The sequence below is a fragment of the Helicoverpa armigera genome, chromosome 15 (assembly GCF_030705265.1).
Source record: "Helicoverpa armigera isolate CAAS_96S chromosome 15, ASM3070526v1, whole genome shotgun sequence".
NCBI lineage: Eukaryota > Metazoa > Arthropoda > Insecta > Lepidoptera > Noctuidae > Helicoverpa > Helicoverpa armigera.
In genome coordinates, this window is record NC_087134.1 from 6,073,574 (window position 1) to 6,092,174 (window position 18,601).

General features: G+C 34.3%; 1 protein-coding gene across 1 annotated transcript in view; it reads left to right on the top strand.

The window, feature by feature from the left end:
• The window catches only part of LOC110370533 (cell adhesion molecule Dscam1), a 160,389-nt gene that overhangs the window by 88,555 nt on the left and 53,233 nt on the right, over positions 1 to 18,601 (top strand). The window contains 1 exon segment of the mRNA XM_064038178.1: positions 12,639 to 12,757. Coding sequence (XP_063894248.1) covers positions 12,639 to 12,757 — 119 coding nt within the window.

Consider the following 18,601-nt stretch of genomic DNA (forward strand, 5'->3'; position numbering starts at 1 on the left):
AGCAAGTTCAGGATACAGCTTCTTGTACGTATGCAAATGCAAATTCTATGCCTCTAAAATTGAGGACGTTTTAAAGTAGTCTTATGTGTGGTAGTAGGTCAATAGTATATGGATCTTAAAGCAATCCATGATTTTATTAGAATCATTCGACTTTTAGTAACAATATCAAAAATATTTTATTGTATACGCACTAGCTTCGCGTTCTGCATTTAAAATATATAAAATAGATACAAGTTCTACGGTATACGTACTTATACTGCAAAGTCCTGGTATAGATATACAAGCTGTGTTTCGGGCACCACTGGTCCACAAAACAAACTAATGGCGGTCATAAGGCTGAAACAGCAGCTCGCACGTTAACAATACCGCGCCGTTACGCAAACTCTATGGACTGTGCGACTTTGTGTTGTACGCACAAATCTTTGTTCCAAAACTTACCGTAACGAGAACCGTTACAGTTTTAGTGTGGATTTTCATTGATAAAAAGGGAAATTAACTTTATGTTGGCGAATGGTTCAATCTACAAAAAATGTACCTATTTATGATCCCAAGGATAACTAACCTCTATACATTTTCTTTTATCATTTTTAAATGTAAATATAGATTTATTTTATTTTAAAATATCATGTACAGATTTAGAGGTGAATAAAATAATATAACGTATAATAACATAGTAACTATTTAGTAATCTGTTTCTATCTATACCTGTACTGGTGAATTGATATTGGAAAAGGAAAACGTTGTGAAAATAATTTTAACTACTTCTAGGTGCTACTATTCGATGATGGTTGTTATTGGCAACACAGAGTGATTGCTGAAAGTAAAACAAAAGCTCACCAACAAATACTAGGAATTCATAATTACCCCAAAAACAAACATTTCTGAAGCTTCAAAAGAGAAACAAAAATCTCTTAACATAGTACCTATTTGTACAAAAACAACGGTTGTAATTACAGCTATCGAACTCCCTGTTTTTGTTGCAAAGTGATTTTATGGTTCACTTTGGCAAGTGTTGCCAGCTCCCAGTAAGGTAATTTACTTTGCCAATTAAGCAAATTCAGGTCGAGTTTTTTTATGTGCGAATCTATTTGCGTTTCCACAACCCTTTTAAATACGGTAATGGGTGTTTGTTTTATATGATTGTTTTGCATAATTAGCGACGTGCGTTTTTGGAGGTGGCTTGTAATTGTAACTGTCAGGCTATGTTATAAGGTTGATATTGCTGCGACATTATAATACCACAAAGAAAGGATATTAATACCTACCTACATATTTGAGTGCACTTCAGTAAACTTGGATAAAGAAGGTAGAATCTCAAAGAATTTTGACATAAATATTGCAACGACATAATATAATATTTTTACGTATTCAATCTCCTTCGTATTGATATGAGCTATATTAATAAAGTGACTCATATCCTCGTGGCGATGGTGGGCCACCCCTGGGAGTGCCGGCTTATAGACGCTCTTTTTATTAACATTAATAGCCCAGTTATGGAACTATAAATAGGAAAAATGAGCATGGATATAGAAACGGCGGTAGTAGGTAAATACGTAATATTAGAAAAGAGAAACCCTACAGTGACATAATTATTTAGAACAGTGTAGGAAGAAGAAATAGCCACAGATTGGTTACTTATAGGGTTAAGCTGGTCCTTAATGTAGCTATTACAGGCTAGTTACAATACAATACATGAGAGACAGAAATGATAAATGTATTCAGAATAATACCTATAAAAGTACCTATATAGATAAATTCACTAACCTTTAGAGTTCTCATGTCGCTACATAAGATAGTTTTGTAAAAATATTGAAATACCAAAGTTTCCACATAACATACACCTAGTACTTAAGTTTAGAGAATATTAAATATTATAGGTTATTGGAAAAATGTGAAAAGTCGAGAGCGGGAGCCCGACGGCTTCGCAATATCCCGCTGATGGCATTCCTTACCTGGAGGCTGACCTCTTTGCTTTCAAGCTATACCATACATTATATCGGTTATTAGGTGCAAAATTTCATAAAAAAATGTTCAAAGTATTTCTATGGGCTTTTTATAGTATCAAACTTGATTAACCACTAAATAAAACAACTCTTATGGATTTTATCGCGGTTTTATTTATACTGCCTGTAAGAAATCGCTTTTATAAGCGATAAGACCGCCCATTGTGTCACCAACTTCAAAATTTTTGTTTGTTCTTATTGATTTTTAATTGGTGTGCATAATAAAGAATATATCTATCTATCTATCTATTATTTAATCCCGACGTTTCGGATCGTACTTTTATTTAAATGGCTAATATTCACGTAAATGTCAGAAATCTACATTGTTTAACCACTTCAGGGCTTAGGTTTCTATGTGATATCAAATTGTTGTTTGTTGGAATGTGTTCGTTAGATATCGTGTAGGAGTAAGTCTGGACTTTAATTTTCTACTTAGATCGTTATTTTTTTTGTCGTACTGCAGAACGTTGATATCTTCAAAACATCTTTAATAAGTGTTATTTTTTTCTGTCTAATAATATAACAACTTCTGACTCGACCGATTATTATATTGTTATCATATCAGAACAAGCACACGTAGTCTGTGTGACTCCTATGAAAGTTAATGAAAAATTTAATCTCCTATGAGCCATGAGCCGTGATCCAACCTTAGCTTAAATGTTCCAAACTGAAAGTTGCGAAATTAACTTCAAAATCTAGTTGAGCTGAAAAATAATTGTATGAAAGCATTAACGTAAGGTAACTTTAATTAGCAATCATACTTTGTTAATTTGTGAAGTGATTAATTAAAATATACTTAATTTGTATCATGTTTTTCAAATCCGCTCAGCAATTATTAGTTTTCTGAAGGTTAGATTCAAAACCTTAGATATATAAGCATTTTCACAACTATATCCAACACAAAAGCAATTTTATATACCCAAAAAATATATATGTGAAATAGAATACCTATTATCAACTTATCGTATTTAAAATTTCATCAAAAATAATATCAACTGAATACCAATATTCAAGTATCTTTATAATCCAAAACAAAAATAAACTCAGCTTTATTCGATCGGGCTTCAACCAATTTTATATAGCTGCAAAGTAATCTATAAATTTATTAAATTTTTCGGTCACCTAACACTATGAAAAGGCACGTCATTTCATAGTAACTCGAGTTTCTATGCGACCAAAGCCGATATTCCGAACAATGCTAAAGATTATTTGAAGGTTTATTCCAATATTGCCATAAATGGCCTTAAACCACTCATCCGATATAATCACGTTTGATATGCGGCAGGCAATATCACTGAATTTGGGTCCGAAGCATTATTTATATTATCTGAATACAATATTACCTTATCCGTTGTGTATTAACATAATAACATTTCAGACTGATTTATTTCTAACAAATTCGAGTATTTTCTCTCAACTTATTTTTGGGAGCGATATCGAGACAGATCTCATTTAATTTGACAATCTTAGTTACAATTTTCTGCTGTTCGATCTGTCAAACTGTCAACGAATGTACATTGAATTCAATTAGATTTGCGTATTCATTTCATTTTTCCCTTGAAACGATCGTTTGATAATTTAGGAGAATTTCGGTATAGACAATGGGAGAAATAAAAATACTCGATGTCTCGAGCGAAAAATATAATATTTTTCTGAAAGAGGTAACCAGAGAGAACGTCCCATAGTTGGTTCTTACGATATAATTTGCAATATCTGTAGGCCAGCTGAATATCCAGCGATTTATAATGTTTCATCTTGCAGTTGAACAATTGAACATTGCAATACAGACTTCATAACTGTTGGAAAATCCACCTAACTTGACATTGTTATTCTCGAAACAAACTGATTAATTATGCTTGGAAATTATAGCTTTTAATAAAACAAATGACTTTCATCTTCATCATCGGCCGCTAAGCTGAAAGATGAAGTTTCCAAATCATGAAAGATGACTATAGGATTCCTTATCTAATTGCTTTTCACAATGGAGTCAAAACCCCAACTCTAATTTCCATCTTATTGTTGCATTTGTATGAGGATCTTCCTAATAATTCGTCTGTATTGTTGCTTATAAGTGTTCGCCCGGCTTCGTCTGCAAAAGGGTTCGTTTATAAGCCGTACTTATGTATACTTATAGGGTATTGTAGCTCGATCTATTGTGCCACTAATGAGCAATCACCGCGACTCACTTCACGCATTTCTACCCTTTCAATGGCGTATAGACAACTTTAAATAGATGTTTTTATAGGTATATGTAGTTCGTTCTATTGATAATGACCTGAGTTTGTTCTGTGAGTTTTAACTATGTATAGTAGAATATTTTTATTTAACGACGGAGTCTATTGAGTAGGTAGTAAATTGCAAGACCCTTATAATTTACCCAATTAATTTGCTAAATTGTTTGTATGATTTACAAATTCTCAGGACGTCATTTCACTAATTTCTACCATGGTTTGAGTATATTGCTAACTCTCTGAGGAAATATCTACAAAGGCATAATTCTATCTCGAAGCCAATATATCCAGAGTTACAGCGCTGTCTCGATAGCTACAAGGATGTTACTCACGAGATAAGCTATCGAACAGTGAAACAGATATTAACATAATTGAAAATCAATCGCTGCGATAAATTCTTAGCACAGGCCTTATCGATGCAACACGACAACTGCATCGTACATCAACTGTAAGCATCAGGAAACATACACAGTATACATTTATACTTATATAATAAAGAAGGAAAATTTTTTTTGTTTCTGAAACTACTGAACTGATTTGCAAAATTTCACTATTGGAAAGCTACACTCTTCCCAAGTAACATAGGCTATATTTTATTCCGGTTCGGGCAGTAGTTACCACGGGACGCGGGTGAAACCGCGACAAAACGGCTAGTATGGGAAAAAAAAATATATTAAACATCGATATTTTTTGTAATCTGGTTTCATATAGAATATTTACATTCAAGTCGATTTACTTGAAGCGATACCTAAAACACATTAATCAGTTACCCGCTTCAGAAAATAAATGGAGAACATTTCGTATTAAAAGATATCAAAGGGAGTTTTCGCAATAAATTGATATCATAAATCAATAAACAATATAATGTAATTGAGAAGAGGAAACGGATGCTTGATGCGTATGTGTGTGTGTTATGAAAACCGTGATTCCGGCGAGTATTTTTCTTTAATAAGCTATGTATTCGAGAAGATAAGATTTTATTTATAAAAGGGGATATGTACTTGTATTTTCATTACGTCTGGTATGATATTGGATCTTAATCAACGCATATTTAAAAAATGGGTACTTAGCTCCTGACTGGAGTACCTATCTGATTTGTTCTTGTGTGTTGTAACTTCTCACTTTTAAACTACAGATGCTGATTTTTTTTTATTATATTTTTGCCTGTAATTGCATGTGAACTTCAGGCTAAACTTTTTACCTATATGTGCGAGGCAATTCTTACGAATTAACTATAGATAGTCACTTTGTAGTGTTACAGATAAGTCCTATTTATAATGTAAAACTGAAGCACTGATTAATCTTTAAAAAATATACAAACATTGAACACGAAACAGCAAAAATGTTTCGTTGCTGTCAAATGGGCGGATTATAAGAGCTTAAGTTGAGAATCACAACCAGCTGAAATGCTGAATGGAGGCAATCAGGCTGCCAGTTGCCGCTGAAGGGATGAAGTATACTCTTGCTTCATGCAGACGTATTTACAATGCACTGTTAACTGTTTTCATGTTTTGTATAACCTATGTAGGCACATATACCTATTCATAACTAGCCGTTTTCCGCGGTTTCAGCCGCGTTCCGAGGGGACTATGTTATTCGGGAACAGTGTAGCTTTCAAACAGTGAAATAATTTCTATAAAACAAATAATGTTTCCTCTTTATTATTTTTTATTATAGATACACTATTAGAGGGGTGATGACGAAGACCTCACTTGTAACAGTAACAGAAATACATACGTATAGATAGAACTTTTAAGTGACGCCGAGTATTTCGACATAGCATCCTAACTTTGAATGGAGATGATCAACAGTAAGTATAAGTAACTGTACAGATTATCCGCTGAATTGCTAAAGCATTACATTCGGACATACATTCCGATTAATGCAGCGCTGCACTAAGAAACTCGTAACTACAGTAAAGTTCTATTCAAAGAGTTCATGCTTGCTAAGATATACGAAGCTATTTACATGTATAAATAACTGTACGCAAAGTGTTCAAAGTACTTAAATACATCTAGATAATTCAACTAAGCTTTTTGCTTTATTAGGTAAAAAATTACAAATAGAATAATTAATTGTAAGGGATTGTAAACCATAGCTTAGCTCAGGAAAATAAGTTGCACCTCATGCAATGTCACATGCATTTTATACAAAGCAGAATTTCGTACAATTGACTTTTTTATTAGCTGTTACTATCCCACTACTGAGCAAAAGGATCCCAATTTCGCTTCTACACTTTCCGATCCTTCAAATGATTCCACCAGCCTCGCTGGTAGGCGTCCAGATCTTCACGCCATGTGTTACGAGTTCTTCTTCAATGTCCGTCTAGAGGTATCCACTGGATGATAAATTCACTAAAACCACTTTTACTTCTTAGGAGAATAGTGATAGTTTAGATGCTACACACAACAGAATTAAATTACTATCCTGCACTCATAAACAAACGAGCATCATTTTGTTTTTATAAAATGTGGTTTTTCAATAAGCTGTATATGCGACAATATACCACTAATTACTCCCATCTGATATTCTCACACTATTTATTTCAATTCCCACAAACATGAATGATTTATGCTGAAATTGTCCTCGACGCTTGTGATTATCATAATTTATTTATCGTTTTTCGGATTAATGGATAACATAACTGTTATAATAATTATTATATTTATGCTTATTTCTCTGTGATAAATGTCCTCATCATCATACGTCATATGAATAAAAGATTTCTGTTCATTGTGTCACGGAATTAAAATAATTACATCATCATCATCATCATCAGCCTATCGCAGTCCACTGCTGGACATAGGCCTCTCCAAGTGCACGCCACTGAGATCGATTTTCGGCTTCTCGCATCCAGCTCCTGCCAGCCGTCTTGCGCAAGTCATCACTCCATGACTCATAAATAATTACAATGAAACATGAAATAAAAGATATCAGAACAAATTAGACAAAAGTATTTTAATTTAATATTGCCGACGTTCAAGAAATTACTTCACGTTCCAAATTTAATTTTAATAGGTAGGTAAGTAAACTTGAACCTTCAAGAATGATTACGACTTAAAGATAATGGAAGCAAGTTTTACTGAAAATTTTGCTCCAGCCATTTATACGCTTTAAGAATAAATTTATAAGACCCACCTGTCGGGCAATGGAACTATTGCGAATAATAATGACGCCAACTTTACTAACTAGGACCTCTTCTGAGGAACCTACTTAAATCACACTAAAAAGTTATTTTACAAGGACATATTTAATGGACTTTTACTAGGTATTATATTTTCTGCACGCCTTTACATACACTTAAATCAGACGTAAAAATTATAACAGCCAACTAGGTTTCTATTTTACGAAATCTCTACAATTTTATTTATATGCAATTCTAGAATGTTGGTTGGAGAACACAAAAAAGCTAACTAGATCTTCACCTTTATATAGTTATCTATTGTTGAATACGTGACCTATCTAAGAACGCACTTATCTTTGTCCAGTGTACTTCGCTAGATAAAATACCCCGCTATATTGAATTATTAGCTTCTATTGATCCAGTAGGTACTCTTACTATGATGAATAGCAGCCAATAATTTTAATCTTCGCTCAAACCTCAATAAATTATGTCGTATCTATTTTATGAGGACATTTTATAGTGTGCCTTACATAATACTGTTCCTTTGTAAAAGGTGAGCTTGGAACTCTTACAAATCCGAATAGATTTATGTGGTTTTCCAATGGTATTGGATAACAAATTGAATGGTGTTTTTGACTGGATGACACTGACAACCTAACGTTTGAATTGTTTCTAGGTTTCTAGGTAATCGGCTAGGTAATCGAGTCTGTCAACTATGTCTTTTCTAACATGATAGCAATTATTTTTACTAAGTTCGAGACATACTATGCTTTCATATTAGGTGAAACACGTGTACACACTAAGATATTCCAAACGTGAGAACGAGAGAAAGATGGCATACATACATAGGGCTTACAGGCCCGTCTCATTTTTACCTTAAAATCAGGATCACCTTAACTTATCATGTTTCAGACATCAGAGAAATTCTTCAGCTTCCAAAATCTAGAATATCTTAGTAGCTCAAGTTATTTGTACCTCTTGTAATAAATTTATATGAAAAGTGTGGCAAGTAATATTCTTCAAATTGGGTACTTACATTCTAAGAAATAGGCAATAAGTTAGTTCGCAAATATATTAGGTTACCTTTGAGAAGCAGAGCGTGTAATGTGTTTCTGTGTTTATTGAAATATTTCACTTATATTGTTAATTTTAATCGGAACGTGACTTTGGTTTTGATACTTTGTAAAAAGAATAAAGTTATTAACACGAAATTTGAATGACTGTGAAATTACTTTACGGACATTTTTAAGTTTTAAATCTGCGAGACAAAAATTAAAGGTTGGCTGCAAGATGCATCCTACCATTCAGCGTTATATGCAATTGTGCATACCTATTAAAACGCTAACTGAATATTTGTCCTACATTTTGTTTCTATTTGAAAATACCAACAAAATATTTATTAAAAGTGGAATTTGTAAACACAGATTAAAGCTTCACATAGATAACCATGACCACAGATAACGGTATGTCATCCATCAATGACATAACGAATACAAACCGCAAATTGTCACAGTTATGGCAATGCGGACAAACTGACCATTAGCATTTGCATATTTACACAATGTAATCATTATTTTCGATCCTATTATTTAACATTTTTTTAAACAAACTACATACACCCTAATTAAAAAAAAAAACATTATATCCCACAGGCATAGGGAACATGGTCCAAACTACATAGGTCCAGATAGCTTTCTGAATCAAGTACAAAAGGTTGTACTTCTCGACGCTTGGTGCTACCGTCTAAATATTATTGAAGTTACAATGCTAATTATATCCCATTGTCATTATTTACCAATGTATGCTTCTTTATATACTTAAAGACATCTTAAATTTCTACGTAAAAACAAAATATCTATCGCTGAAAACCCAAGTTTTAGTTTCAGCGTTTTTAGTTTAGTTAGGCTTTGTTCATGAATTACTAAGAATGAATAAGAAATAACCTCTGTAGGTACCAAGTTTTACGATTTGAATGGTATAACTTAGAAAAGTTTCGAGTTTATATTGTTAGAAAGAATACTGGGACTGAGTGGGACTTATGAAGGTTTATTATAGCATTTATAGCATTCATCAATCGATACCTACTTTTGACTCTTGACGCTAGATTAAAATGAATTAAAGCTTTGAAAGAAACCACCAAGACGAAGAATAAAATTGCGCAAAAATTAAAAAAAATATATTGTGCAATAAAAATGTTAGCCGCTAAAACATAGCGCAATACCTATGGTCAATAATGCACAATTCGTAATATTGTGCTATTATAATCATCATACATTACTTTAAATAAAAACAAAAGTAATTCCTAAGCATTTACAGAAATAGAATAGAACAATTAATGAAGAAGCAAAATAAACGTTTTATAAAGCTTGCAACATGCGTTTGCTCTTCCCTCTGGTCTGATCTCCGCTGTACAAATGCCGCAATTAAAGAGACGAACACTTTCAATTAATTAGCATTGCAAAAAGTAGACTGAAACTGATTGCGCTTACAAATTGTGGCTAGGAGAGAGCACTTCTGTAGGAAACTATAAATTGTTGATTGCAAACATTGTTTTAACGCAATGTGACGAGCATGGAATTGAAAATACTGATAGAATCAAAATGTTAGTACGTTTTTCATATTAAGAAAACATACAATAATAAGACCTAATTTGTCTCATTGCTGGAAATGAAGCTACATATTTTCTTTCACGCATAGAAGACCAGGAATTAACAAAATAATGATAGCAGAATTTTTGAGACCGTTAAGTTAGACCTAAGTTTAAGTATTTCGATATTTATGCTCGATTATGCAGTCAATACATACCTAAATAACACCATTATAAAACGTTTATGCTGTAAAAAGATGCTATTTGATCTACGTAAGATACTCCTAACATTAACTATAAGTACGAGTAGGTACGCTATCTTACACTACAGCTCACAAGATGTTAAACATTACCTTACCGTTCATACTCAACATCTCAGCTTCCTAACTCGAACGCTTTATAATATCAACACCATTTCACAGGTGATTGAAGCTGCATCCTTATTGTAGACTAGGCAGCCAGATGCACCATGCAGGTTGAAGTACCCTCGGATGTAGATACGGCCTGTCTGCGAAGCTTCCGTCTACGCTGGTTGTGCGGGCTTGTTTGTGTCTGTATTATATTGTATAGTGTTCTTGTGTTTGTGTTCGATGATTATCGTTTTAGTTTAATGCATATAAACTTGCATGCATTGCATATAACGTTGTATTATTTGATTTTTTTAACATCTGTGAAATGATTTTAAAAGTATTTTTTGATAAAACTGTACTTAATATGATTGCAGAATATCTGGTTACGAATATACCGATACCATGTGAGCTTTTTTTAATAATTTCGTACATTTTAGCAAAGCTGCTCAAGTATCTACGTTTCAAAAACCTGCTCCAAATTACTGACTAGGCGCCCATTTACTTTAAAAAGATACCCACAATAGATTACTGCAATCTTACCACAACCAAACCAATGAAAACAAAACACGATCACCCACACAAACGCACGAACACAGAATCCTCACATAATCGCTGACGTCTCTATTCCGCTTCAATTCATTCATTATAACACGATTAGTCAACTGCGCCGCGCCAATGGAAGCCCACAGCTATATATGAAGACAGACAGACAGACAGGCATCCGCGGTTGTCGCGAAATTAAACGGAAATCGAACGTTGCGGCTTGTGACCGCGTCGTGAGGACTATTGTATACGAGTCTATACGTAAATACCTTATTGTGTTCACGGTAGTATCGGGATTTATTTCAAAAGGTTTTACTTTAAAGGTAGATAGAAGGTGAATGGACTGGATGGTACTTATAACTTTTTTTTGTAGAAGTAAGCTCTGAAGTGTAGCTAGTTTTACTTCCAGAAACAAGTTAATTTATGAGGATTTAATAGTAATATTTGATAGAACATTAATTTGTTGGAGGTCCTAACAATATATACCAAGTGATACCAAGAATAACTTCGGCATCACGTCCTTTGAGACATTCGTCAAAGGCTTCATCTGAAAACAGAAAGACTGCAGAAATGACGATCCTTTATTTATTGTTGGAATTTAATAAAAAGTTAGCCGAATTCAGAGACTAGAGAGATTTTATGAACAAAATAGATGGCGTAACAAATATTGACCAAACTTTGTTTCCGAATTTCAATTTCGAGTTAATGTTTGACTAAATTACAAAACGAACAAATTGAATTGCTCTTACCAGTCTGGACTAGGTATGTATCCAAATTTCAATTAATCCCGTTATGCTAGACTTTAGTTAGCGTCAGTTAATAATTTCACATTGGTGTCAAATTACTGGATACTAAGTGTTCTATTTGTCCACTGAAAGCGTGTAACTCTGCTTTTATTATGTTCGTAAACTGACCGAAACTGAAAGTCACTGAAAGCTGAAACTGAGTTCATGAAATGGAACGTAGTACACCTAATAAATTGTCCCAACTTTTTCGTGGACAGATTTGAACTAATGAAATGTCCGAATCATGTTTGCAATAGCGTTACGTAACTACGTTTCAGAAAAGTTGTCAGGAGCAACTGTCACGTCACACATTCACAGATACAGCCCGAGGGAGGTATTACAATTTTCGGGGTCTCAAATGAGTGGAGAGAGCCACAATGGCCACCGCTTTAATGCGAAGTTTGGGACCTTATTCTATTAGGGACGACACAACACTACCGCACGTTACGTGACAGCGTGCAAAACCGCCTTAAGCCCCCATTGTGCTCGGCCAAAGAACTAGTTTAAGTTTGCATAGATAAAATCGATAAGTTAAGTGCAAGCCGAGTCTCGCTATCAGATGCGGGGTCGTTTAAGCGGATTTTATCATTTTACAAATGTACTTTACTGAGCTTAGGTTAGTTAAACTTTGGTAGTTTGCTTCAGAGGAACAAATTGAGAAATGTTTTGGTGAATTCAATTTGTAAATTCAAAGGTTATTTCACTCAGTATGACCTAACCACTGGTTAGTGAATTAGCACGATTTCCGAGTGAGGTTTATATTTATAGCGTCTTTAATTTTATAGCCACAAGAATAACTGCATATATATGAGGCTTTTTTCGATGGAAAATCATCAAATGACTCCTCCTACTGTGGATAAGCAATGGTGAGGGAGTGTCAGACATTTACTGACTAAAACCCATCTTGTTCCTTCGTACGCCTTTTATGTACCAAGGCCGCTGTAACCGCAACCCCAGTAGGTTTAAATCTATTCTCAACCAGCGTGTTCTAACACTAGTCTTGTCTTTGCTTCAGCCGTGCGAGCGTCGCCGGAGCCGCGGCGCGCGCCGAGTATACTGGAGCCGCCGCGCCACGTGTATTTCACCAACGACACCGGCGCACTGCTCAGCTGTGCCACCCGGGGAGACTATCAGGTAAGGAACAAATAACATAATTAGTTAGTATAAATAAATAAGCCCTTGAAGATCTATGTAATGAATGATACTTATTGTATGAATAAAAATAATGGTATCGAGACCGATTGACGACCAAGGTGGCTGTTTTCTCTAAGATCAGCCAGTTGTGCAGATACAGGAGCACTCAATATTCCTTCATTCTTTCTCTCCGGATCAGGCCAGATACTAACTACACTACCTGTTAAGTTAACAAATAATGAATACAAGCATTATTGGAAATAGCTAGATTAATTATGAAATATTGCTCATTATTTAAATACCTACAATTTAAATACAAACAGAAGATTTTCAATAATTAGTTCTATTTTACTTTTGGAAAACTCTTCAAGAAATTACAAAGAGATTCCAACTTTAGTTTAAAGCGGCCTTATTTATATTTAAGTACCAAATGATATTATGAAATTAAAATGAACAAATTGTATTTACCTACAAGCAACCCTCCTAATACAATTTTATTCCAACTCTTTGAAACGGCAGACAAAATAACATTAACCGCACGCTTAATCCCATTATGCAAATTAAAATAAACAAAAATGTTCCAGCTTGTCAAAAAGGCCCAAAAAAATTTTGATCCCTTCACTGATCATTTATCGTCAGGTACGTCTTATACCTAGCTTTTATCGATGAAAATAATGAAGAAATTGATTCCCAGTCAACAAAGGAAAACTTCCAACTTACCATGAAAAACGTCTGAATAAATATAAAGGTTAAAGCGATTGAAACAATAAGATCAAAAGTTCTCTCGTATTATATTTTATTGGGTAAGAGTTCATATTGCATAATACCGTTCCTTTGTAGTGACGGAATCAAACGAGGAGCTGTAACTAATGGAGTGAGACGCTATAACAAATTGGAGACAGTGGCCGACCTAAACGGAATATTTCCCAATTTGTTCCCTCTCTCGTAATTCTTTCGCAAAAGAATAAACAAAATCCTTTTCGGCCGGATATTCTATCGTCGTGAGATATTCGTGTCAACTTGACCCCATTTACTTATTGCTTGCCTTTATATATGGATTTCATCACTTATTTTTGTTTCCAATTTTTTTTACACTCGCTGGTAAACCCAACGAAACTTTCCACTTTTAATAAATTGAATTTAGCTCGCAGCTTTACTGCGATGTTTTTCGACAGAATAGCTTTTGTTTGGGGATGGATGGTCTCGATAAAATTCGTAGTGTAATATATTTAAGAGACGCATGAAAAAATGCAGTTTAATTTTATATCCGTATATTTTGTTTACTATTAACACTTTATAAAATCTGTCTTCATAAATGAATTCGTTTAAAAATATATTTATTTTGCTTTCATTTATAACCAGTTTCAGTAATTTTAGATCCAATCCAAGTGATATTTTACAATAATATCTTGTATCTTGAATCCAGTCAATTTGTCTGTCGTCTCGCATCATATTTGTTATATTTACCAAGAACTGCTAATAAATCCACGCACGTGTTTTATTCCCAACATGTAAGCACACACACAAATCTTTGCCCAAAGCTTGTTATTTTGTTCTCTCACAGGTATTTCCAAGAAGCGCATATCATAGATGAAATATAACGCGTAGCTTCGCATCGCTCGCCAATCTGATTTAGTATTCACAAACCCGCTCTCCCAACTCAAATATAAATAAAGTTTTTCCATTCGACAGAGTTTGGAAGTTTACGGTCACAGACCCAACAGGGAAATAAAGATATACGTAATGTTTCAACATTTCGTACCGTGATTTGGTTTGTACTTTGTAACTTTTTTGTTTGCTCATTAATTTAATGAGGGCTCTTTATTGATGGAATATTAATATCGGAAAAAAAAGTTCTAACTATAACCTAAACATTTTCAAAGATATTTTAAATCTCCGTATATATTTTTACAGCCTTCAGAGGTATTGTTTGTTCCGTCAATTACTCTCCAAGGCAAACATTAAACTTAACACCCTATTGTTATGGCATGACATTGTGGCTTTAGGGGTATCAGGTGTTGACATTGATTGCCCCATAAAAGAGGAAAACATGCCAAGTAAGTGGCTACTGTAGGCATTACAACGTAATCTTAGCACCGATTGCTGGCTCTTTGTATTTTCGAGCAAAGAGGTATACGGTCAAGGAAAAGGAAATTTCATTAAAACTAAGAGAATTGTTATCAATTCTTCTTAATCAAAGAATCTTTACGGGTCTTTAGTTATACGAATTAAAGCAAAAACTTGTCGGTTGCGAGAATTTCCCGCAAAGTTTTCACATTCAGCCGGAGTTTGGTGGAGTTTGCCGGAATTTGGCTGCGAACGCTCCCCCGGGATGCTAGCTACCTGTTCAATGTGGAGCCTGCCAGAATTCTACAATTAATTCCCTAACTTTTCATTGTAAATATTATTTGATGGCCACTTTGCCACTGCCAGTGCAAAACAATTAATGTGATCACTTTGAAATCTATACCTTTAAGTTTAAATAACACTTAGTTACCTATAGTTGATGCTGTCCCCGTGGACTTTAGGAGTTTTAATTAACAACAACTTTTTAGGTTCCGAGTGAAATGTTTCCGGCGTCATCGTGATAGTCTGAAACAACTGTTTTAACATTAACTTATATCAAGTATTTATTGATTCAAAATTTGATTGTTTTGCCAAGCCTTTGAGAGGAAATATCGATTAGATCAATACACGCTTCGCCTTTTATATCGAGTCAAAAAATTGCTATAAAACGTTATAGCGTGTCCCATAAAAACGAAGTACACCATCAATATTTTCTTAAAACCAGACCACAAAACAAAGAAATTTTAGAGAAAAAAAAAAACAGAAGCGAAATGGCAGCCGTAAAATCAGAAAATACTGCTTTATTAATGAAGAGGGTGTAAAAGCGTAGCTGGCTATAGAGGGCATGAGTCGAGCTGAACAATCGTGAATGCGGGTCGCAGATGCCACAGGAAAACTAATGAAGTACCGCCATGGAGCTTTAAGAAATGGAACTGTTACAACTCAAATAACAGTTCCGATAATACCAGTTCCAGACAAAAGCCAATAGAGCGATATTTTAGTCATTGTTCCACAGAATCGATTGTAATCTCCAAATGCACGAGCTTCCTCGCGTTGCAATAGGTGTTTAGATAATATTTCATACAGCAATTGTCAGATGTGGGTTAGTTTGAAATAACGGCGGGGGCCGTTTGAAGGTAGTTTCAATGCGTTAACGGCCAAGACTTTGGCAAGTTTTTATGGACGGTGTGATAATTTACGGACGGTGATTTTCGATAGATAGGCCCTTTCGTTTCTAAGTCCCCTTATTTTTGTTTAGCCAATTTCTGGGCCAGCACTATGCCAAAGATCCATAAGTAGTATTTTCGTGAAAAAAAACTCAAAATATGTACGAGTAGCTACAGGTACCTGTAAACCAACCAAACCACAGATAGTACTAAAAAATAAACAGCAACTCACTGTTATTATACTAATAGTAGCTACACGAAAAGGAATCACAAACGGAACATAAAAATATTTCACCAGCACATACCTAGCTCCGCAAATCCTTTGTAATTGAAATTGGTACGGAACCCAGACGCTTTTCATATTTCCTTAGCTTCATTACGCAAATGACATTTTGAACAAACGAAACGTATGCAGATAATATTACACGAATACTCGACAAGGCTTGTCAGAAATGCATGTGCATTGTGCATGGCATGTGTATCACGTTTTGTATGAAGCGAATGAAGGAAATTCATGTCTGGAATCTTAGACTGCTCGATTAAATATTTATACTGTTGGTGATGGGGATGCTATGGAAGTCTGAAAAAACGATAGAGGAAAGAAAGTACTGAAGAAAGAAAGACACATACCTGAGTAACCATGAAATTGAAATCTAGTTGGACACGGGAATAGAACAATGCAGTCATTATTATTATTATTCAATATTACATCAGCTATCATTATAACTCAGTTTTTGGGCATTACGAGTCATACTTATGTATAGGTAATTATACACTCACTTCCAAATGAAAGTGTAATAGAATATATGAAATACATGATATATCACCTATCTTCATAGATAAACCGGCTCACATCGATCGTCATAAAGTCATTACTTAGGTTCCTATGTGAACTTCTCCCAACTTTTAAAACACCATTTAGCTACAAAGCATATGATATGAAAACTTGAAACAGTCGTACAATATCTTAGTTACACAAACTTATTTCCCACTTCGTCGAATACACGCCTGAAGTTTATGTTTACACTTGAGATAGTGCTTTCAGCGAGTTTCCCGTAAGGCTTATTTGTTTAACAACTTGTTTCACTTCAGTCTTACAGCAAATACTATTAATGAATGTTGCAGACATATACGTAATTAGAAGCTTATTTCTGCAAAACTTTTTACTGCAGATAAAGAGGTCTGAATGTATCAAAGTTTATTGTTTAATTGTAGAGACGCAGACGAGTGTAATTGCTAAAGTTTTGAGGCAAGCCATCTTTTGCGTTGAATTGATCCTATCAATTTTGTTGCTGTACAATTTCCAGTGACAAGCAACCATATGCGTAATTTAACTTCTGAAAGTTGCGAAGATGTTCGTAAACATTACGATGGCATGAACAATGTTACCCTCAATAAAATAATAATTTCAATTGACAAATACTTGTATCCTGGTCTTAACGTTTCACTGTATTGTATGTAGCTCTAAAAGGACTGTGTCGTAAGCACTTAACATTTACAAGAAATATAGTAGCACAGCCGATACCAGAAGAAGGTAGTTTCAACTCAAAGTCACGTGCCTCTGCAGAAGCAGACTGACTTAAAAACTGCAACACTGCACTCAACTGAAGGGGCGCTGAAATAAATCGTACGCCATTTTATTTTATACTTATTCTGTGAAATATGAGTTTGGGCTTCAATAGTGCTCTTAAGGCACTGAAAACATACAACAATAAGTTTCAATGAAACGAGTTCTTAGAAGCAAGATTTGGTAGGTACCTACTGTTTTAAGAATTGGTTTTTGCCGAAACCATGATGACCTGTGTGACTCGAACTTTTGCATAAAAGTTTTCTACTAATCAATCTTTTATATGCTACAAAATTAAATAACTATATTCTTATCAAATACCTATCCGTATTATTGAGCTAAGCTACAACAGAAGCTAAAAATGTGTTGTAGCATTTATTTCCAACAAATATTTTACTAAATACAAAGCACGTTTAAACACTATTCTTACTTTAGTATTAAAGTATGCCAACCAGTAAACTGGTACTGTAGGTACATACTGTTGAATGAAATCTAAAACTCTGATTTAATAAGGAGAAAACTTTGTATTCAAACTAAAAGCTTTATGATTTCTTTGTATAATTACGTGAAATTACATGAGCTTTGTCATTTCAGTTAAACATGTATAAACAATGTGAAAGTTTTAACTAGTTATTTATGCAAACGAAGAACGTCTGAAGAATATAAGGTGACCTATTTGACGTAGTTCTATGCAAGTATACATCATGAAGTATGCTTACATAACTTACCTTATTTTCAAATACATGTAGTTTGAATGCGAAGGTAGCGTGTGCTTATCATCATATATTACTTTAACCAGAATATCCTCTCCAACATATGTACATGAATAAGTCACTATTATCCATCAAGATCAGTCCCCAAACAGCACGTTCTTGATACCTCATACCCAAACATATTTCGGTCAGGTAAACATGAAAAGCATTGACCATTCTGAAGTATTGAACAGTGAGGCAATATTCCTACGATCTTCGATAATATAGGGGCTGAAGTGAGAGAGGTCTCTTATTGGGGACATCATTGGTCGAGTAGTTTTCTCAACTCTTA